At 39.2% G+C, this 23,268-nt stretch overlaps 1 protein-coding gene across 1 annotated transcript in view; it reads right to left on the bottom strand.

Annotated features, from left to right (window-relative positions):
- Positions 1-23,268, bottom strand: part of ANO3 (anoctamin 3) — a 310,714-nt gene that overhangs the window by 93,625 nt on the left and 193,821 nt on the right. The window contains exons 13-14 of the mRNA XM_020977793.1: positions 15,314-15,410; positions 6,754-6,814 (exon numbers count right to left, since the gene is read on the bottom strand). Coding sequence (XP_020833452.1) covers positions 6,754-6,814; positions 15,314-15,410 — 158 coding nt within the window. The remainder of the gene's footprint in view (positions 1-6,753; positions 6,815-15,313; positions 15,411-23,268) is intronic.

Here is a 23,268-nt window from a genome sequence, read left to right as displayed (position 1 = left end):
TCACTCTGGCCTGGACTCTACCTCCTTCCCTTCGCCTACTTCATTGTTCTTCCCTTTTCCCCTGCCCTCACACCAGCTTTCCAGCACCCCTGGTGAGTTGTCTTCCCTGGCTTAGAATGTAAGCTCCTTGAGGGTAGTGATTGTATTGCTTGCTGATGTTTGTAGCCCCAGTGCTTAGCATATTAGTGGCCACAGAGCAATTGCTCAGTAAATGCTTTACCTCACCATCTTAATGCATCTATTAAACATTCCCAGAGAGTATGGAAATATTGTTGTCTCTCAGCAACAACGATAAGACAAAGCTTCATTCTCTTCCTATCAATTTCTAAAGATTGGACCACCATGGCCCTGCTCTCTATGCCACTGAAGGGGAGGGGCTAAGAGTGGATGCTGTCAACGCCCTGTTATCTATTTCTATAGACTTCCCTGCTACTCACTTCCCAGTCATTCTTGGAATTATTATCCAGATTCAAGCGCAAATAAATGTCATCTTCAATATCCATAGAATGGAATGGTAAACCACTTTAAGCAATGAAAGTAATGAAGAATTATTTTATGCAAAATAAAATAAGCTGAACCAGACGTGATGTTGTCAATTCTGATGTCTGACGTACTCTTCATCAGACAAATCTCCTTTTTCAAATTTGCATATGACACAAGTGTCTCGTAATCCATACTCCATACTGCTTGGGGTTAGCTACTGCCTCACATATAAAAAGTGTTTAAACAAGCTCCGAACACAGTCTAGTCAAAGTCAACAAAAGCTAGGTGATTCAGATAAGCTCAGATGGCCACCAAAATTCTGTTCTTTCTTAGGATTTAAGTCTATTAAACACTTACACTTTTTATTTTTCCCTGGTTTTTACTAACCACACAATGCTAAAGGACAAGCTTCTGCTCCCAAAGTAGCTCCAGTGGCAAATATTTAGAAACAGCAGGGCCAGAGATGTTGCTAGAATTCACCTTAAGGTGTGCAACTGCCTCCACCATTCCACTGCAGAACACTTTTGTCTTCTTTCAAGTGCTTATATCACTAGCCTATTAATGAAGTGGAGTGTCATTCATTATCACAGGGAAACATGTTGATTATTAAATTGTCTCTTTATATGTATTTTTAAAAGTCAGAATTCAAAACACGTGCTGTAGTTTTTAATCACAACAATACGTGTGAATATGAGGAGCTACAATCAGCAGGAGGGATTCCTAATATGGGACCTCCTACAGAAGTAGAATGAAAACCAATTGGATTTTAATAATCAAGGCCTGGGGAGGTGCTTAAAGGCACTCAGAGACTGACTTGCCTGAGGTCCAATGACTGGAAAGAATCAGAGCTGGGTTGTGAACAGAAGACTTTTGGACTCAAAAGCCAGAATTATCTAATGGGATGTGCTGCTTCTCTTATGGCTTCTTTTACCAGATTCCTTCTCTCTGTCTCCTTCTTTTCCAGGCCTTTCCTCCTCCTTCTCCCTCTCCTCTCATTCCTTCTCATGTGCTTTAGAGTATTCTATGTCTGTAGAGAGCTTTTCATCTTTACACGGTCTCCTTTGATCTTCAGAATAATGCATGGAAATAGGTTCTATGACTATTTTACAGATAAACTAAGGTTGAAGGAGACTGAGTGACTTCTGCAGGGTCACACAGCTAGTAATAGGCAGGATTTAATCTCAAGCCTTCCTGATTTTTGAGGCCAGTCCTCTAACCCTCACGCAACAACATGAAGTGTATGTGTATATGCATATGTGTGTATTTACATTAATACACACACAAAGACAAATGCATAAAGACACATATACTCATTCCAACAGGTATAAACATATTTATGTGTACACAAGCAAACGTATATACATATATGTGTACATATACATATAACCACACATAAATTTGGAGCACTACCTGTATGTTGTAATATATACAAGTGTGTATGTTTATATAAGTATATACGAATATATACAAATACAAACATATTCCAATTAATACATGCAAACATGTATTTATGCATACATATATATAGAACACACATGCAGAATACATATAGAACACACACAAAGATATCTAGAACACAGGTAATATACTGTTGTTATTTGTCTTTCGTCCTCAAAAAGGACCAATGACATCAAGAGGGTGATGTCTTGACTTGCAAGTGAATAGGATTTAAGTGAATCAAGGCTGTGCAAAGTAATCATCCTCACTCTTTCCTCCAGAGTTATTGGAGTCCAGTGGCAAGACATAGGTCAGGATGACTGGTGTGGCAATAAAAAATATTCAACTTACAGTAAGAGAGCCTGAGGCAGAGATCTGAGCCAATGATGCTTTATTAAGGGGTCCATGGTCCTCTCTAATGAAGTGGACCTCAGATCTTCCTCAAGATCTGAGGTGATCCCTTTTTCCAGGGCCCTATCTTATAGGGTTAGATATCTAAACATTGAAGAATAGCTATACCAAATACAGAACAATTCCATTGGTTGACATATGATGCATAGGTTAAATGATCTGTCAGTAGAGTCATGAGTTGGGTAAAGCAAGGAACATATCCACTGACTAGGTGGTCATAAGATGGTCATAAAATGGACAACTGCTCACGTCAGACAAGAGAGAATAGTCTGGAGGTACAAAAATAAATTTGGGGGACTTTCCATGTAGTTAAATCACCTCTGTCACACTGGGCTTGGTCACCACGACAAGGAAAAACAAGAGGAGGGCATCTAGTTAATTTCCTATGATTAAGCAAGTAAACTTACAATCATCTGCTCATCGCTCTGAGGTGAAATACACAGAATTTATAATCACTACCCCTATGGAATCATAGTGAATGGACTAATAATGATTAGTGTTTGAGTTGGGGTCCTCAAAGAATCAACTTTTTTACTGGAGATGACCCCATAGGCAGTGGGAGACCTTAATCTTTCTAAGGCGAGGTCTTTCCCAGGACTCAGTTTGTCTGAGGCAACACCCATTCAGTGCTTTAAGGTTAGTCAAGCAAGAAAGGAGGCAAAAGATGTCCTTATTTGCCTACTCAAACAAACAAACAAACAAACAAACAAACAAACAAAACAACAACAACAACAAAACTGGGAGGGGAAAACCCAGTTTCTGGCCAGAACAGAAACAATTGCTATTTGCACTCACTTTGACCCATCAAAACCAAAATGATAACCAACTAAGGCTTGGGGTGAGGCCTATTTTTGGCCAGTCCATGAGAGCCAGAATGATTTGGGTTTAAGGCATGGCAAGTAGCTATATTTGAATCCTGATGGGCTTTATCAGAGCCTGATTTTCCAGAGCTCTATTTCAAGAAATCATAAATGAAACTATATGGGACAAAAGAGTTAATTGTCCCAGTTTCTTTCTCTCTCTCTCTCTCTCTCTCTCTCTCTCTCTCTCTCTCTCTCTCTCTCTCTCTCTCTCTCTCTCTCTCTCTCTCTCCCTCTCTCTCTCTCTCCCTCTCTCTCTCTCTCTCTCTCTCTCTCTCTCTCTCTCTCTCTCTCTCTCTCTCTCTCTCCCTCTCTCTCTCTCTCTCTCTTTAAAATATAGAATAAATCAGTGGGGAAAAAAATCTAACTCCTAAACAACAAGATATGCGAGATTTCAGTGATCAAAATTTATATTCTTTCGCGCAGAGAGCACCCACATGTAAGGATATGAGATTCCCCATGTAGACAGAGAAAGGGAGGAAGGGCAGAAGGGAGGAAAAAGCAGTGGAAATGGCCGGTTGGGTCCCCAGTGGGGTAGCTACTACTGCTCACAGATTGTTGTTTATCTTTCATTCTCAAAGAGGATCAATGACATCAAGAAGGCGATGTCTAGACTTGCATATGAGTTGGATTGAAGGGAGGCAGGGCTATGCAAAGTCAAGAACATTGCTCTCTCTTCCAGAGCCATCAGAGTCCAGTGGTAAAGACATAGATCAGAATGATGAGGGATTACTCCAGATGCAGTGGGAGGCCTTAGTCCGTTAAAGCTAAGGTCTTTCCCAGGTCTTAGTTTGTCTTAGGCAATGCCCATACAGTAATTAAAGAGTAGGTAAGAATTGAGACAAAAGAGGGCCTAGTTTGCCTTCATACAAGAATCAGTCCAGGAGGGGAAGACTCTCAAGAGTTTCTGGCCAGAACAGAAACAATTGCTATTTAAACTTATTCTAAGCCATCAAAGCCCAAACTATGAGCAAGTGAGGCTTGGGGTGGGACCCATTATTGGCCAATCGTTCTAACTGATATATACAAACATGTATATTTATAAAGAAATATATGCATATATACATATATAGAACATACATAGAATATACAGAAACATATATAGAACACAGTTAAGATACAAACATATGCAGAATGGGCAACATAATCACAAACACACATGTGTGCACATATATGTATGCATATACAAGCACTGAACACTATCCCTGTCCAATAATATACATGTGTGTGTGTGTATATAAATGTACATGTATACACATGCATAGGTCCCTAAATATACACAGGTGAATATTGAGGTATAAACATATGCACACACACACATAGATGCATATAGTTTATATATGTGGCATAGTCTACATATATGTGCACACACATAGGCATTTGTATATACACAAGACACAGAAAAGTCCAGAGCACTACCTTTATGCCACAATATGTATATGTGTCAATTTTATAAGTGTGCATAGAGACAAATACACTGCAGTGTATACATACATATATGTATACCTATGTACATATATGTATATAAATATATATACACACATAAGGTAGACACAAACATGTAATTTACAATACACATTCATGCAAATATACACATAGTAAACATGTGCAGTGTCCACAACCCATGTACGCATACACATACATGAGCATACACCCCATATATGTGTAACCATGTCCATACACGTGTACACATATACACAATGTAATGACACATGCAGACATTTGGACAGGTTACAATTCATATTATTGGAGGAAACAGCCCCCAGATAGATGAGCTCACAGACCTCCTGTAGTCCTGAATGGTTTCCTCCCTCAAGCAGTACACCAGTAGTTCTGAGCAGAGTTAACCCTGCCACTGCTAGTTTCATAACACCGTTTCACATTGTTTCTGTTATTTCAGTTCAACGATTAGACAATACAACTGATACTTACAATCTAAGTTTTGGAGGCTCCAGCTTCTTCAACTCTACTGTCCCTGATGACCCAGTCATGCAGAAGAACACGGAAAGGGCAGGAGAAAACATTCAACTGAAGACTATCCCTACAGCCTATACTTTAAATAAACTATGGGGAATAGGGGTTCAGACTACAGAGTCTCATCTACTGTCAAATCCTTGAGATGTCCAGGAGATGAGAGCCACATAGACATGAGGCAGATTTTAAATTGTCAGACCAATGGAGATACATTGATGAAGAATGTAAATCACAGTAAGCTACGTGTCACCCAGCAGTCTTGTTTGTATTTGATTATTTTCTCTCAAAGGAATCCTCTATTTTAAGATGTATTTTACACTGAGCTTAGCCTTCCTTAAAAAGGATAATATTTACTGAAGAAAAGCTAAAAACTTCCATATTGACAGCATATCAAGCCAGGTGATTACCTAAGACCCTGCTCAATGTGAGTAGATAACCCAATTTCAAGGGCTCCTAGGATTGGAAGAAGTTTCTATCTGATAGAAATTATTCCAGAGTTCTTACCAATCTCTCTTCTCTTACATATTCCAAATTCAACATAGTTCTCTAGTTTCACTACCACTTCTGCCTTCTTTTAAAAGGTGACGTGATATTTGTTTTTTGCTGAATTTATGACCTGTCACTAGCCTGATTATCCTACATGACCCTTTGGTCTGGTGAGAATTTGGTACAATATGTGAGCTATTAGAACATGAAGACCATGAGAGAAATAGTTTTCTACTCCATTGCTTTTCCCACATATGCTGTTCCACTGTGTCTCCAAAATTTCACAGCCCTTGGGAATGAACCTGCAGTTTTCTGGGGAGACATTGATGGTTGGGGGAGGCAGTGACATGGTGGAAATGACCTCACCAAGGAAAGAAATATTACATTTCTGGAAAAAGAACTGCCAATGACCTAAGAAATTCTAACTTGCTGAAGATCACACGGGTTTATAGCAAAGTTTGTTTCCATATGAATTACAAGATGTAGGAATCCTGAGGAGGAACCAGGAAGCCCTTCTCACATGGGTATATGAGATTATAAGCAAAAACAGTTTGCGCCCCTTCAAATAATACAAAACAGAACTCCTGAGTGGAATAGTATTGCTTGTTAGATTATTATTGTTAGCTTGGGTATGGAATGGAATGTTGGCATGGGGTCTACATACTGTGATCTCTTTAAATAGACCAGGTCTGGAAAAATAAGGAATGTAAAGATCACTCGCATACATGCACAAAAAAGACTGACCTTTCACTGTCTCCTTTTTAGAAGTGGTCAGTGATAAGGAACAATAAATCCAGAAAAGAACTCTTACATCTCTCCATCTGCATAGAGGTCACAGCATACCTTTTTGGGGATTTGGGGGAAGGGCCAAGGGAAAAAGAAGTTAACCTGTAGCAATAGGGACACTGGGGTTAGATCAAAAAATTAATTTATAGAGGCTGCCTTTAAGATAGAAGGGACAAAGAAGCCAACCACAACCCTAGACTCAAATTCACTGTTGAACTCATTCATGAACATTGACAAAGGGATACATTTTCATCTGTGCTTCTGTGACCCCATGCATTTCCCACAGAAAGAAGAAAAGGCATTAAAGAATACTCACCCCATATTGCCATAAAAATAGCAAAGAAGACTGTCCCTCCATTGTCAAACAAATGTGTCACCTAAAAGAAAAATTAAACAGGAATGATCTCTTGATTCAAACAACCTTTCAATATTGATCCCATGGAATGGGCATCATTTTTGTGTTTGCTTGTTTGTTTGTTTTTTTGTCTTGAGAAACATTCTTCACTTTTGTTTTCTATAAATGAGGTCATCTTTACATAGAACTTTCTAGATATTTCATGTTCAGTTTTGGACAGGAAGATGTGTCCCCATTTCTTCCTTATTTTCTCCTGGACTATTCTTTTGTTTTACCACCTTTCAAACAACACCCCTTTTTACTCAGAAATTGTACTAAATATTTCTGTAGTACCTAGGTGGGCCACTTACAGTATGAGACGTGACATATTTGATCTCTTCATGGATCATCCAGAAGGATTTGTGTTGGCAAAACAAACACGTCCAGCACTGCAGGTTTTCTTTCCAATGCTTCCCAAATCTAAGGTGTTATTGGGCTCCCCACATGGCCTATGGTTTGTGAAATATAGTTATTTTCCATCATCTTTTGTTAGGTAGCAAAGAACTTTTATCACCCAAAAAAGGTAAGGGGGTTGAGTTTTACACTTCTTTTAATTCTATTGTATCAGGATATAGTTTAAAGATTGTTGAAGAAGGAAATGTTGAATGAAGTTTGAACAGTGGGAAAAAGAACATTTGTATCAGTTGGCCAAGTATTTATTAGTATCTGTGAGGTTTGTGAGAGAATTAACTTATTTGAATAAAGATGTTAGTTCCATCTTTGAACTGTGTTTTCTTGTGTTGTTGCTTTTGGAGTGTGAGTGTGTGTGTGTGTGTGTGTGTGTGTGTGTGTGTGTGTGTGTGAGAGAGAGAGAGAGAGAGAGAGAGAGAGAGAAAGAGAGAGAGAGAGAGAAGAGAGAGAGAGAGAGAGAGACAGACAGACAGACAGACAGACAGACAGACAGACAGACTTTCTTTACTGCTCTGACTGCTGCCCAATTACCAAGCTTAGTTGCAGCATTAGGAAGAAAAGTACATTTTGAATCACAAAGTAGAGGCATATTGCAAAAGTAGGAAGATGAAGTGGATGGCCAGGCAGGTGTTCTCTGCAAGCAATATGTCATCACTGAAAACACAACTGTGAAATGTTCTGTTTAAGGGCTCATATTAGAGTTTTCTATATGGCTACTTTGGAACTACAGTAGCACCTCTCTCAAAGGCTCTTTCCAGTTCTGAAATTCTCTGATATGATGCCTTTCATTTTAGATGATTGGGATTTCCCAAATCTCTTTCACAAATCCATGTTCATATCATAGGTAGAGGAGAAAGTATCATTAAGGAGAGAACTGAAAAGTAATAAACACCCTAAGATTGGGCCCAGAGTAACAGCTAAAGTTGCCAAAGCAAGAGAGGATCTATTTTTTCCTAGTCAACAGCTAAGGAAATCCGTGCAAGGGCTAAAAACCTTGCCAGGCAGAATGGCCCTAAACTGGCCCTGGACACAGCTGTATATAAATTAAAGCAAAATTCATATCACTTCTCTTTTTCCTCTCCATGATCCCTACTCTTCCCCTCTCTCATTTCTCTCTCCTACCAATAAGCGCCCAAAGCTAGATTTGAAGATTAAATTATCAGGCTAGCATTCTATCAACTACTGCCTTGAAAATAGGTTCTCAAACACATGGGGAAAAAAAAAAAGCAATAACTAAACTTGTGGTTTCATTCAGAACTCCTAAGGCAGAAATTCCCTCCATTAACGCAGATTAGAAAATTTTGTTCAATTTAGAATCTTGGAGGGTTTTCTGGGAGCACAGAGAGATTATGTGACTTATCCATAACATCAGTGTAGCAGGGTCAGAGGCAGTGGACAAGACAAAACCTAAGTCTACTAGTATTCCAGGTTGACTCTGTATGCATCCATGCTGCCCCTTTCACACCAAATGATCAAATTTAAAATAATGAATGTTTTAAAGATCCTTCGATGAGTGACAAGACAATTTTATATTTGTTATACAAAAAGGTACCACTGCCTATTAGAGGTGCCATCTAATTTAACTGAGAGGTGGCCAGGTGACATTTTGAAGAGTTGGGAAGTCATGGATGTGAATCCTACCTTAGACACTCCCTAGCTGTGTGACCCTAGGCAAATTTCTCTTCATCTCTCTTATCCTTACTATCCCCTTACGTCGTTTTTCAACCTTCATTCTAGAAGAGGACCAATGACATTGGGAAGGTAACGTCTTGACTTGTGAATGAATTGGATTTAAGTGAAGCAGAGCTGTGCAAAGTCATCAGTCTTACTTTCTCCTCCAGTCTTCTGAGTCCAGTAGCAAGACAGGTCAGGACAACTGAAAATGGCCAGAAAGCAGTGGGAGATCTTGGCCTTTTTAAGCTAAGGCCTTTCCCAGGTCTCAGTTTGTCTGAGGCAACACCCATTCAATAGGTCCCAACCTGAGGCTCACTTTGGGTCTTAATGGCTCCCCATAAGTAAAACAGAGTTAATTAGAGCACCTACCTTACAGAGTTTTTGTGAGGTACCCATAAAGTGTCTTGACACTGTTAAAGAGCTATAGAAATGCTAGCTATCAATTAAACAATTAAGAGCAGCCCCCCAAAAAAATGAAATAGGCAGAGATACAGAGTGACCTTTTCCAAAGAAAAAGCAAGAGGAGAGATTTTGTAACAAAGAGATAAAGTTTCAACTGAGTCATTCCAGTCACACAGACTTGTTAATAAAATACTACTCTATAAAAGTGCACATGAATTTGAATTCACCAGTGCCCAGCACATTTCTGTCTTTGATTGCTCAGGGAGCTGGGTTTGCACATAAGGAGGAGGGCTGACTAAATACAAACAGTCAGTTCCCAGTTATGGGTAGCAGCTTACCTCTGCAGGAGAATTAGGAGTAATTGAAATCAGTAAGATGTCAGCTGTCTGAGCATAGAATTCCCAATTGGAACAGGAGTCTGGAGGTGATTTGTACTATACTGTAACTTTTATTTTCCATTCTCCCCCAGGATCCAAAACAAAAAAATAAAACTACCTCGTTCCTCACTCTCTCCTATCCCCCAAACATCTCCCCCAGCAAACAAAACAAATCTTGGCACAATATTTGGACAAGTACAATGCATTTTACTTTGTAATAATACATGAAAATCATTTTGCAAACCTGAAAGTGTTTCACAGAATTATTTATGAGAAAGAGGAGAGGGAGGAGGGAAAGAGAGCAGGGAAAACGGGAGGGAAGTAGGCAAGCAAGCGAGATTCACTGGGACTTTTAGTAAAGCCTAGGCTAGGATTCCATTTCAATGGCTGATAATGAGCACCTGAAAAGTCTCTGACAAAGCAGAGTACTCTAAGTCCTTTTTCAACGAACCAGGTACTTTGACACCAAAGGATTACCAGTAAGCTTTCTCTTCTTCGAATTACTCTACCACTTAAGATACTTGATTAGACAAGACGTTGTCTGTTTTATGGTGGAAGTAACTGAGCTGCCCTATTTTTTTTTTCTGATTTAATGCTTTTCTTTTAAAATAATTATTTGAATAAGCATTTATTTCTCCCTCACTAACCCCACTAGAAAAAGAACAACCCAAAATAAATAAGGTTCCTATTATCAAAGTTGACAAAAAAAGAAAATGGCAAACATTGGAGGGGCTTTGGGAACATTAATGCATTACTGGTAGAGTTGTGAATTAGTATTATCATTCTGGGGCGGCTAGGTGGCATAGTGGATAGAGCACTAGTCCTGGAATTAAGAAGACCTGAGTTTGAATCCAACTTCAGACACTTATTAGCTGTCTGATCCTGGGCAAATCACTTAACCCTGTTTACCTCAGTTTCCTCATCTGTAAAATGAACTAGAGAAGGAGATGGCCAGTATCTTTGCCAAGAAAACTCAAATGGGATCATAGAGAGTCAGATGCATCTGAAATGACTGAACAATAACAATAATCATTCTGGAAAGTAATTTGGAACTATTCCCTCAAAATGACTAAACTGGGCATACTCCATTAATCAAGTCAGGTCAACAAACATAAAGTATCTACTGGGTGAAAGACATTGTACTAGCTTCTAAATGTGTTGAAATCAGTGGTATTTTTCATTTCTTTTATAACCTCCCCCCCCAAATACCTAATAGGTATTTAATAATTGAAGAGTGCAAGTATGATTGAGGGGCAGCTAGGAGGCTCAGTAGATAGAATGCTCAGGCTTGAAGTCAGGAAGATTCCTCTTCTTGAGTTCAAATCTGGTCTCACATTCACTAGTTGTGTGACCCTGGGCAAGTCACTTAACCCTGTTTGCCTCCGTTTCCCCATCTATAAAATGAGCCAGAGAAGGAAATGGCAAATCATCCCAGTATCTCTGCCAAGAAAACCCCAAATGGGGTCATGAAGAGTCAACCACAATTGAAATGAATCAGCAACAAAAAAGGTATGATGAGGCCAACATTTTCAGTAAAGAAGCATGTCCTCCCAACTCAAAAAGGTCTGGGACTCATTTGGGAAAATTGAAGACTGCTTAAATCTCTAGAGAAACAGTCTTCCATGACTGCTCTAGCTAATAGATTTGACAAAATACTTTAATCACTGCAACACACACACACACACACACACACACACACACACACACACACACCAAACTTTCTATGCACTATGAGAAATCCTACTGAAATGGAAATCAACTGGTTAGCATTGGCAGCTTTGAAATGAGCCTACCATGGATTACAGAGTTTTTTAGGGCAATGGAAAGAATGCAAAGTTTGGAGTCCAATATCCAAGACTAGAAAAAACTCACTGAGCCTCTCTGACCCTCAGTGTCATGGGAGCATAGATGGAAAGACCTCTGACAGAGGAAGGATTTGAATCCATGTCTTTGTTGTTGTTCTTCAGTTGTATCTGACTCTTAGTGACCCCATTTAGGGTTTTATTGGCAGAGATACTGGAGTGGTTTGCCATTTCCTTCTCCAGTTCATTTTTCAGATGAGGAAACTGAGGCAAACAGGGTAAGTGACTTGCCCAGGGTCATATAGCTAGTAAGTGCCTGAGGCCAAATTTGAACTCAGGTCTTCCTGACTCTTGGCCTAGTTCTCTATCTGCTGTACCACCTGACTGCACAAGCTGAACCCAGGTCACTTGACTGCAAATCCACCACTCTTTCTAATGCAACAGAGTGCCTTCACTGATAAAATAAGGATATTTTACTAGATGGCCTCTGTGGACCTGATGGCTTTACATTTATTATCCTGTATAACTGGCTCCTAGAGTTGTACAGGTAAATTCAGTGTATACAAAATAAACATACAAAAAGGTGAATCTTTTCTAAGGAAAATGCTAGGATTTTTAGCTATTTTTTTTTACACTATCCTAAGTCTTTTTTTAAGTGTTAACACAACTCTCAAGTTATAATGGAAGTCAATGTGGAAACTTGATTCAACATACAAAGCTTGTTTTTTCAAACATTTTTACAAGAATTCACTCAATACATAAAGTGAGATGAACTTACTACTCCCAATCATTCCTAGTGTCAGGATATTATCACATGCTGCAAGATGGTTTGAGAAAAAACAAAAAAAGAACAACAAATTTATGAGTCACCTCAAAGAATATAAGTTTCTTAAGGGCAGGAACTATTTTTCTATGTCTAGTACCTAAGCACAGTGCCTGGAACATATTAAGGGCTTGATTAAGATCTACTGAATTAAGAAGCATAGCTTTCTGCTTGGGAATGCTCCCTCACTTCCAAATCTAAACCTTATATTAAAGAATTTCTATATATTATATAAACTTGTGCTCAGTTCATTGGCTCTGAGATCATGCAGCTAGAAGGGAAGTGACCCCAGAGATAACTTAGTCTGATCTCATTTTATGTATGAAGAGACTGAGACCTAGGGTGTGTGACCAGGACTACATAGGTGGTAAGTAGCAGAGGTAGGATTTTAATCCAGTTCCTCCTATTGAGCAGCTAGGTGGTACAGTGAATAAAGAACTGGGCCTGGAATCAGGAAGACCCAGGTTCAAATCTGGCTTCAGACACTTACTAGAGTGTGGACCCTGGACAAGTCACTTAACCCTATTTGCCTCAGTTTCCTCACCTGTAAAATGAGCTGGAGAAGCAACTGGCAAACCACTTTAGTATCTTTGCCAAGAAAACCGTAAATGGGGTCACAGAGAGTGATACATGACTGGAATGCCTGAACAAAGCAAACCTCCTACTGGCTGTGTAACCCCGGGAAAGTTGCACCTTCTCAGAACCCCAAACTGCCCAAGGCTCTAAGATAAAGTGACTGAGAAGGTGCCAACAAGCAAAGTCCTCCTTCCCATCATATAACTTATATTAGCAAAGTGTTTTTTACTTGTCTGATGAATGGTGAGGAGGCAGTGTGGGAGTGTGGCTCTCAATCTTTTGTTTTTCTTTTTTAGTAATGTATCTATTTCTCATAAAGCAAGAAAATAACTTACATAATGGTTTGAAGTCACAGAAATATCAGAGAAACACATACAGCAAAACTAAGAAATTTCATCCCTCCAGTTCACCCCCAAGGTCCAAATATGCTTTTGCTCCTTAAGGAAATAATTATTTTGGGAAAATGTTTTAGCCTGACACCTAGATTACCCATACTTCTCATAGGAGTTACTAGGCCAATTCTTTCCAAAATAATTGGTCTCTACAGTTTTCCTCCGGGAAAAACAGTCCTCTTGAAGAGTGAAGAATGCCATCTGGAATTTGTAATGTTTTAGCTATTGTAAAGGAGGAATGCTCCTTCTTGAGTTTTAGGAACAAATAAACATGTGTTCAATTAGAACTGTCCAGTTGGAAAGTGGAAGATAAAGGGCATATGACCAGATGGGGCCCTCTGACTGTCATACAGATCTGAATTACTTGGAGGGAAGCTTGATAACTATGTCTTTAAGACTAGCAATCTGGATTGGAGAATTATCAGTTTTGCTTAACTTAGGGCACTTACTAAGATACCCATAGAAAAGTTTCTGGCTTTGCAGAGTCCCATTCTATTTTTGAAGAGTGAAGATGCAGCTAGGGGGTGCCGTAGTTCAGAGTGCTGCACTTCGAGTCAGGAAGATCCGAGTTCAAATATAGCCTTAGACATGTACTGCCTGTGTGACCCTGGGAAAGTTACTTGATTTTATCATCATCATCATCACCACCACTACCACCCTCTGGAGTCATCCTGGATGGACACTCTCAGAAGTCAGACATTTGCAGTGCTCAAGCTAGCACTCAGGAGCTATTACAATGGGTTAGAAGGAAAACTCCTTCATCCTCCATCTGTTCAGGCTGACTACTGCTTTCCATTGTTCCTCTTCTGTAAAAAGAGAGGATTAGTAAGTAAGAATCTTTCCCGGACCCTTTGTAGCTCTCAGCTAGGATGTTAGGCTGATCCTACAAATGGCTTTTTCCTACAATCCACACCAAACCATAAAAACAAAAACAAAAATTCAACTTACTACAATGAGAGTAAACAAGGGAAGAAAGAAAGATGAGAAGCATCCTAACGAAAGGGATCCTTTATGGAGGACATAACTCTAATTTCTGGAATCCAATGGATACCCCTGGGTCATCAGAGATAAAAAAAAATATTATTGCTACAACAGCTGTTAAAAATAAATAATTTCAATAACAAAAGTATGAGGAAAATGCCACCAAATAAATGTTTAGTGCCATTGGACTTAGAAATGACTCAGTTGAAGCATAATTATTAAGTGATGAGAGTCATCCTTGACTCCTTTCTCTCCCTCAGCTTACATATCCAGTTTACTGCCTAATCCTGTCAATTCTCTCTCTAAAATATCTGTATCCTCTGGCCTCCTGTCATCAATCCCCCTGCCACCAAAACCACTCAATTTCAGTTTCCAAGCAGTCCCCCAAACCGTAGTTTTGCCCTTGCCCATCCAATACTACTTCAACTGAATCTTTTGAAGGCTAAGACTGACCAAAACAAGTCATCATTCAAAAATTAAAACAAACAAACAAACAAACAAAAAAACCCCCACCAATCACCCCATACTGCCTGGGGATAAAGCCTAAACTCCTTATATTGTTTTTAAGACCCTCTATAATTTTTCTCCTCTCCTCTTTTCTCTTGTTTTCTTCCTTCCCTGCATTCCTCCTTTCCTTCCTTCATCTCTCTTGCCCCTTATATAATTAACAATCTAGTCGGAGCAGGCTGCCTGCTCTCTCATATACATCCATTGCCTCACATTGGTCGCTACTCCTCAGACATTGGTGTTCTCCCTCCAGCCCCATCACCTCCTCCCACTCTGTACCTCCACCTCTTGGTATTCCACCCATCTTTCAAAGCCCAATTTAATGCTCCCTTCTCTCTGACTGACTGAGCCTTCTCTCTCACTTGATTCCAGTTGTCAGATTTTATAATACTCTTTTGCCCTTGATTACATTCTAAATTCACATGTTGTTTCTTTGTGGACATGTTTTATCACTCAAATAGATAGTAAATCACGTGGGAACAGGCTGCATACACACCACACACACACGCACACACACACACACAGAGTCATCCTCACCTTAGCATAGATGCAGCTCTCATTCAGTTTCTGGAGCATGCAGTTTCTCTCACACATGGGGCACATCAGGATCTCTGTGGCTTGGCAGATTTCTTTGCTGAAAAATTTAAACGAGGGGAATTTAAAAAAATGCCAATAACATTCTAAGCAGAATCTTTATGGTCTTATTCACATGAGATGCAGAAAAAGAACACATTTAAGAGAAAGAAAAGGAAGGTAGTGGCAATTAAGTTCAATGTATACATTTTGTGGTCTAAGGAATTTTGAAAACTACCATAATTGCTGACATTTCTACAGCGCTTCTGAGTTACAAAGAGCTCTCATTATAACAGTCCTCTGAGATAGATGGGGCCAGAGCTTCTTCATCTTCTTCTTCTTCTTCCTTTTTTTTTTAAAGCTAGGCAATGGGGTTAAGTGACTTGCCCAGGGTCACACAGCTAGCGAGTGTTATGTGTCTAAGGTCGGATTTGAACTCAGGTCCTCATGACTCCAGGGCTGGTGCTTTATCCACTACGCCACCTAGCTGCCCCTGAGGGCTTCTTATTTCTGTTCAGTAAATAGGGAAATTGCGATTTGTTTCAGAGCTGGAACTTGAACCCATGTATTCTGAAGTCACAACCATTGCTTTTTACCATGGAATGACTACTGAGGTTAACGTGTACTAGTAAAAGTGATACTGCTCATAGGAAAGAGTGTAAAACATATCAAAGAAATATAAAATTGAAAATGAGGTGAACTGGTCATGTAAGTGAATGATAGCTAACAGAGTCAGACTGAATATCAGAATTGCTATTCATGGAATGTTGACAGTCAATAGTCAGTCAATAAACATTCATTAAGCATCTATTATACGGCAGGTGCAGTGCCAAGTGTTGATGATACAAAAAGAGGCAAAAGACATTCCTTGCCAACAAGGAGCTTACAATCTAATGGGGTAGATAAGAAAACAAATATGTACAACCAAGCTGCATACAGGAAAAAGAGAAAATGATTTAAAAATGAATGGCGCTAGAATGATGAGGGGATGGAAAAGATTTCCCATATAGGACAGGATAAAGGAAGGTAAGAATGCCAGTGGGAAGAGATGAGGAGGGAGAGCAATCTAGGCATGGGGGACAGCAAGAGAAAATGCTCAGAGTTATTAGATAGAGTGTCTTCTTGGTGGACCAACCGAGAGGTCAGTGTCACTGGACTGAAGAATATGTTTTGGGGAGTAAGATGTAAGAAGACTGGAAAGGTAGGAGGGAGCTAGGTTAGGAAGGGCTTTAAATAACAAATAGGATTTTGTATTTGATTGTGGAGGTGATAGGAAGCCACTGGAGTTTTAGTTTTAGTGAGGGGGGGGAATGACATGGATGGACTGATGCTTCAGGAAAAGCTGGTGGCTGAATGGTGGATGGACTGGAATGGGGAAACACTTGAAGCAGATAGCCCCAATAGCAGGCCATTGCAATAATCTAAGTGTGAGATGGTGAGAACCTATACTAGGATGGTGGCAGCATCAGAAAAGAGAAAGGGGAACATTTGAGACATGGTACCAAGGTGAAATTCATAGGATTTGACAGCAATGGCCGTGTGTGTATGAGAGAGCTAGTGAGGAATCAAGGAAGATAACTAATTTGTAAACTTGGGGGACTGGGTGTATGGTGTCACCCTCTATATTAATGGGGATTTTTTGGGGGGAGGGCAGGGTTTAACAGGAAAGATAATGAGTTTGGTTTTGGACATGTTGAGTTTAAGATGTCTGGGGGCCATCCAGTTTGAGATGTGCGAAAAGAAATTGGAGATCCAAGACTGGAGGTAAGCAGAGAGGTTGGGAGAGGACACATAGATTTGAGAGTCATTGGCATAGAGGTGGTAATTAAATCCTCAGGAGCTAATGAATGGAAGGGTTCCAGTGGGTTCGAAATATGTCTTAGGAGAGACTGGTAGAACATAGACAAAAACTATACAGAAAGAAAAGATGGGTGGACCACTGGATGAGAGCTTGAATCCACTGGAATATTCAAATAGGTATTTATCTTTGTAGCTCATGACATTTACTTCTTTAGCTTTTTTTCCTCTTTCTCTTTGCTCATCTTGTCTTTGTATTTATTTATGCCTTTCTTCCATAATTCCCCAGCCTGTGCTCTCTTCTCTATCTACCTACCTAAAAGCTTTATTGATGCTTTTTTCTTAATTCACCACCATCTACTGATTTCTTTATATCACTATCCAAGGTTGCCAATGATTCCTTTCCCTGTGTTCCCCCTTCCTGCATTCCTACAAGCATCTTTTTTCTATTAACAAAGAACACCAGGGTAAAACAAACTAGCATGTTGACATCAACTTTCAAGGCAGTCTGATGTCCATGACCTCTTGATTCCTCACGAAAATACTCTGAAATATGGGAAGGGCGAATATTGCTATCCCCATTTTTCATAAATACAGAAACTGAGGCTCAGAGAAGTTTAATTGGCTGCTCAAGGTCACAAAGCAAATAATTAGTAGAGCTGGTGCTGGAACCTAGACTTTCTACTCTCCTCTGTACAGGTGCACGGTCACAGAAAAAGACAGTCATCAACAATTAAGAAAACATCCTAAACTATACTATGGGAAGCAGGAAGTAAAGTTTTGTGTTTTTTTTAACATAAATTTATTTATTTTTAGTTTTCAGTATTCACTTCCACAAGTTTTTGAGTTCCAAATTTTCAGGCCATCTCACCCCTTCCCCCACACCAAGATGGCATGCATTCTGAATATCCCTTCCTCTAGTCTGTCCTCTCTTCTATCTCTCCGCCCTTCTCTTATCCCTTTCCCCTTCTGTTTTCCTGTAGGGCAAGATAGACTTCTGTACCCCATTTCCTGTATTTCTTACGTCCCAGTAGCATGTGAAAACATGTTTTTTAAACATGTGTTTTTAAAACTTTAGGTTTCAAATTTTCTCTCTTCCTCCCTCCACACCCACCCTCATTGAAAAGGCAAGCAACTCAATATAGGTTGTACATGTGCAGTTATGCAAAACACTTCCATAGTAGACATGTTGTGAAAAACTAACTCTATTTCCCTTAATCCTATCCTGCCCTCCCATTTATTCTATTCTTTCTTTTGACCCTGTCCCTCCTCAGAAGTATTTACTTCTGATTACTCCCTTTCCCAATCTGCCCTCCTCTCTATCATCCCCCTGCTCTCTTGTCCCCTCCCCCTATTTTCCTGTAGGGTAATACAGATTTCCATACCCAATTGAATGTGTATGTTATTCCTCCTTAAGCCAAATCCTATGAGAATAAGATTCACTCATTCCCTCTCACCTTCCCCTTTCCCCTCCACTGTAAGAGACTTTTCTGTTTTTTTTTGTGAGATAATTTACCCCATTCTACCTCTCCCTTTCTTCTTCTCGAGTATAATCCTCTCTCATCCCTTAATTTTATTCTCCAGATATGACCCCTTAATCTTCAACTCACCCTGTGCCATCTATCTATATATACATACATATAATTTTTTTTCTTCAACTACCCTAATACTGACAAAGTCTCATGAGTTATAATATCATCTTTCCATGCAGGAATGTAAACAGTTCAATCTTAATAAGTCTCTTATGATTTCTCTTTCCTGTTTACCTCTTCATGTTCCACTGAGTCCTGTATTTGAAAGTCAAATTTTCTATTCAGCTCTGGTCTTTTCATCAGAATGCTTGAAAGTCCTCTATTTCACTGAATGACCATTTTTTCCCCTGAAGGATTATACTCAGTTTTGCTGGGGTGATTCTTGGTTGTAATCCTATCTCCTTTGCCCTCGGAATATTATATTCTATGCCCTGTGGTCCTTTAACATAGACGCTGCTAAATCTTGTGTTATCCTGATTGTGTTTCCACAGTACTTGAATTGTTTCCTTCTGGCAGCTTGCAATATTTTCTCCTTGACCTGGGAACTCTGGAATTTGGCTATAATATTCCTAGGAGTTTTCCTTTGGGGATCTCTTTCAGGAGGAGATCTGTGGATTCTTTCAATTTCTATTTTGCCCTCTGGTTCTAATATTCAGGGCAGTTTTCCTTGATAATTTCTTGAAAGATGATGTCTAGGCTCTTTTTTTGATCATGGCTTTCAGATAGTCCAATAATTTTTAAATTCTCTCTCCTGGATCTATTTTCCAGGTCAGTTGTTTTTCCAATGAGATATTTCACATTGTTTTCTAATTTTTCATTCTTTTGGATTTATTTTACAGTGTCTTGATTTCTCATAAAGTCACTATCTTCCAATTGCTCTATTCTAATTTTTAAGGAAGTATTTTCTTCAGTAATCTTTTGGACTTCCTTTTCCATTTGGCCAATTTTTCTTTTTAGGGCATTTTTCTCCTCATTGGCTTTTTGGACCTCTTTTGCCATTTGGGTTAGGCTATTTTTTAAGGTGTTATTTTCTTCAGTATTTTTTTGGGTCTCCTTTAGCAAGCTGTTGACTTGTTTTTTGATTTTCTTGCATCACTCTCATTTCTCTTCCCAGTTTTTCCTCTACTTCCCTTACTTGCTTCTCAAAATCCCTTTTGAGCTCTTCCAAGGCCTGGGACTGATTCATATTTTTCTTGGAGGCTTTGGATGTAGGAGCTTTGACTTTGTTGTCTTCTTCTGGTTGTATATTTTGATCTTCTTTTTCACCAAAGTAAGATAATATAGTCTGACTCTTTTTGCGAGACTTGCTCATGATCCCAGCCAATTACTTGAGTTTTAAACTCTTTGTTAAGGTAAGAGTCTGCTTCCAATGTGGAGAGTGTACTGTCCCAAGCTTCAGGGGTTTGTACAGCTGCTTTCAGCGATACTTCTAGGGACCTGTAAATTTTCAGTTCTTCCAAGGTGGTATGATAAGGGGCAGGTGTTTACTCCTTTCCTGGCCTGTGACCACAAGTATTCCTTTCTGTCCTGTAACTGTGAGGAGGGTTCTCTCTCAGCCACTACAAGCTCCACCATGCCAGCGCTCCTCCTCACCCCAGCACTGCCCAGAACTGTGACCCAGATCCACACACGGGCAAAGCAAGAGATTCCTGCCTCAGCACTGGCAAAGAGATCCCTGCAGTCCCTCTCTGATCAGCCACTGGATTCCCCCTCAGTCTGTGGGCTGGAAGCTCGGAAGCAGCTGCCCCCCAGGGCCAGGCTCTTGGGGAATGGAGCTGAAACCCCGTCTTCCTCTCTGACGACCGACAGAAACAGACCTTTCCCACTGACCTTCTAAGTTGTCTTTGGCATTGGTGGATTGAGGAGTCTGGAAACCTCCACAGCTGCCTGAAATCCAGTCCTCTGAGGCCTGTTCCAGGTTTGCTGCGGCCTGCTTGCACACGCCTTGCTGAGCTGCACTCCCAGCCCAGCACAATACACCTTTCTGATCAACCATCCAGGTTGTCTTGGGCTGGAAATTTGTTTCCCTCTGTCTTTCTGTGGGTTCTGCTGCTTCAGAATTTGTTTAGAGCCATTTTTTAATGAATATTTGGAGGGGTTTTGGGGGAGACCTCAAGCAAGTCACTGCTTTTACTCGGCCACCTTGGCTCTACCCCCCAGGAAGTAAAGTTTTCATGGGAATTGATGGAACTGGATGTTTACTGTTTTCTCTCTCAGTTCCATCTACCATCTTGGCCTGAGTTGATTACTGTTTACTTGTTTACATGAAGATGTGGCTTAGAACATACCATTTCAGTTCACGGGGTTCGTTAGTGCTATGCATCTCAGTTTTTATCTCAGCCCATGGAGCAATCCAAGCATGAATTAGAGATGGCTTTAGTAAAGATCAGTAACAAATAACTTCCCAAACACTTTTGAGCTTGAGAACATTCAATGACTTCGTGTGATGGAGTGGTGGCTTCTTTCACTTTCAGCTGTCTTTCAAGTTGAAACTTGTTCAATAAAACCCAATTCGATTCCATAAACATTTCTTTTTTTCCCCTTTCACTTGTTTATTTATTCATATTCACTTATTTATCACATTCAATCAGTGGTCAAGATTAGTCAGTTCTATCTCCACTTCATCTCATGCTAGTCCCCTTCTCTCTACTCCCATGCTCATAGCCTTTGTCCAGGCTCTCAACATCTCTCCCTGAATGAGCTGTACTATCCAATGGTTTTTCTCTATTTGTAAAAATATATTTTAAAAACCAATTATTTTAAAATATTCTTTTCTTTTTAAATTTTGAGTTTCAAAATCTTTCCCTCTTTCCTACCTTTCTCCAATCCATTGAGAAGGAAAGCAACATAATATCAATTATATGTGTGAAATCATGCAAAATGTATTTTTGTGTTAGCCATGTTTGTTTTTTAAGAAAAATAAAAGGAGAAAATTGTACTTTAATTTGCAATCAAGCATTCTTAAGTTTCATGGTGTCTGAATGCAGATGAAATCATATTATTTTCTATTTTCACTTTATTTAATTTCTTTCATATTTTTTTTCTTTTGGTCCATTTCTTCTTTCACACGTGACTAATATGGAAGTATGTTTTACATGATTGCACACATATATCCTATATCAAATTGCTTCTCATTTTAAAAAAGAGGGAGTTGGGGAAAGGAAGGAGAAAATTTGGAACCCAAATTTTTTTAAAATAATGAATGTTAAAATTTGCCTTTAAATGTAATTGGAAAAAAAAATACATGCTATTAAAAAAAAAGAGTTCATTGCTTCTCTCTCTGGAGATGGACAACATTTTTTCATTAAAAGTCCTTTGGAATTGTCTTGGATCACTGTATTGATCAGAGTAACCAAGTCTTTCATGGTTGATCATCACTACACACTGCTGTTACTGTGTACAATGATCTCTTGGTTCTTCTCACTTCAGTTTGGATGAGTTCATATAGGTCTTCCCAGGTTTTTTTTAAACCACCCCCTCATTATTTCCCATAGCACAGTAGTATTTCATCATATGCTACAACTTCAATCATTCCCCAATTAATGGGCATCCCATCAATTTCAATTTTTTTTTTTGCCACCACAAACAGAGCTCCTATAAATATTTTTGTACATGTAGGTCCTTTTCTTTTTTCTTTGACCTTTTTGGGATATAGACCTAGTAGTGATGTTGCTGAGTCAAAGGGTATGTACAGTTTTATAGCCCTGTGGCCCAAATTGTTCTCCAGAATGGTTAGACCAGTTCACTACATCAATAGTTTATTATTGTACCTATTTTTCCCTCATCTCCTTCAGCATTTATGATTTCTGATAGGTATAAAGCGGTAACTTATTTGCCTTTTTCTCATCAATAGTGATTGAGAGAATTTGTTCATATAATGATAGATAGCTTTGATTTCTTTTTCTGAAAACTGCCTGTTTATATCCTTTGATCACATCAATTGGAGAATGACTCTTAGTTTTATAAATTTGACTTAATTCCATACTCAGTATATATCTAAGATGAGGCCTTAGACAAACTTGATCTATTTTTTTTATATTACTTCATTGTCTATGATACCTTTAAGCAAAATGTAGTTTCACTGATAATTAGGTCTATTTTTGCTTTTGCTTTTTCTGAGATCCTGATTACTACCCCTGTCCCCCATATTTTTTAGTTTAGCTGAGGCATGTTAGATTTTGCTCCAGCTCTTTATTTTAACTCTATGTGCATGTTTCAAGTGTATCTCTTATAAAAAAACATATTTTGGATTCTGGTTTCTAATCGGTTTTGCCATCTACTTTCATTTTATGGGAGTGCTTATCCCATTCACATTCTCCCCTCCACCTCATTTAAGTTCACAGTTATGATTACTAACTTTGTTTTTCCCTCCATCCTATTTTCTTCAGTTTTTATTCTTTTTATTTTGTCCTTCCTTGAAAGTCCATTTTGTTTCTAACCATTGTTTCCCTTAATCTGACTTCCCTCGTATCATCCCTCCTCCCCACTTTTCTCTTATCCCCTTCCTCTACTATTTCACTACTGTGTTACATTTCTATACACAACTGAGTGTGTGTCCATGTGTATATGTATGTGTGTGTATGTATGTAT

Source organism: Phascolarctos cinereus, unplaced genomic scaffold (genome assembly GCF_003287225.1).
Source record: "Phascolarctos cinereus isolate Bilbo 61053 unplaced genomic scaffold, phaCin_HiC Scaffold_9;HRSCAF=440, whole genome shotgun sequence".
Lineage (NCBI taxonomy): Eukaryota > Metazoa > Chordata > Mammalia > Diprotodontia > Phascolarctidae > Phascolarctos > Phascolarctos cinereus.
Note: the sequence above shows the minus strand (reverse complement) of the source record. Positions and strands in the feature narration are given on the sequence as shown.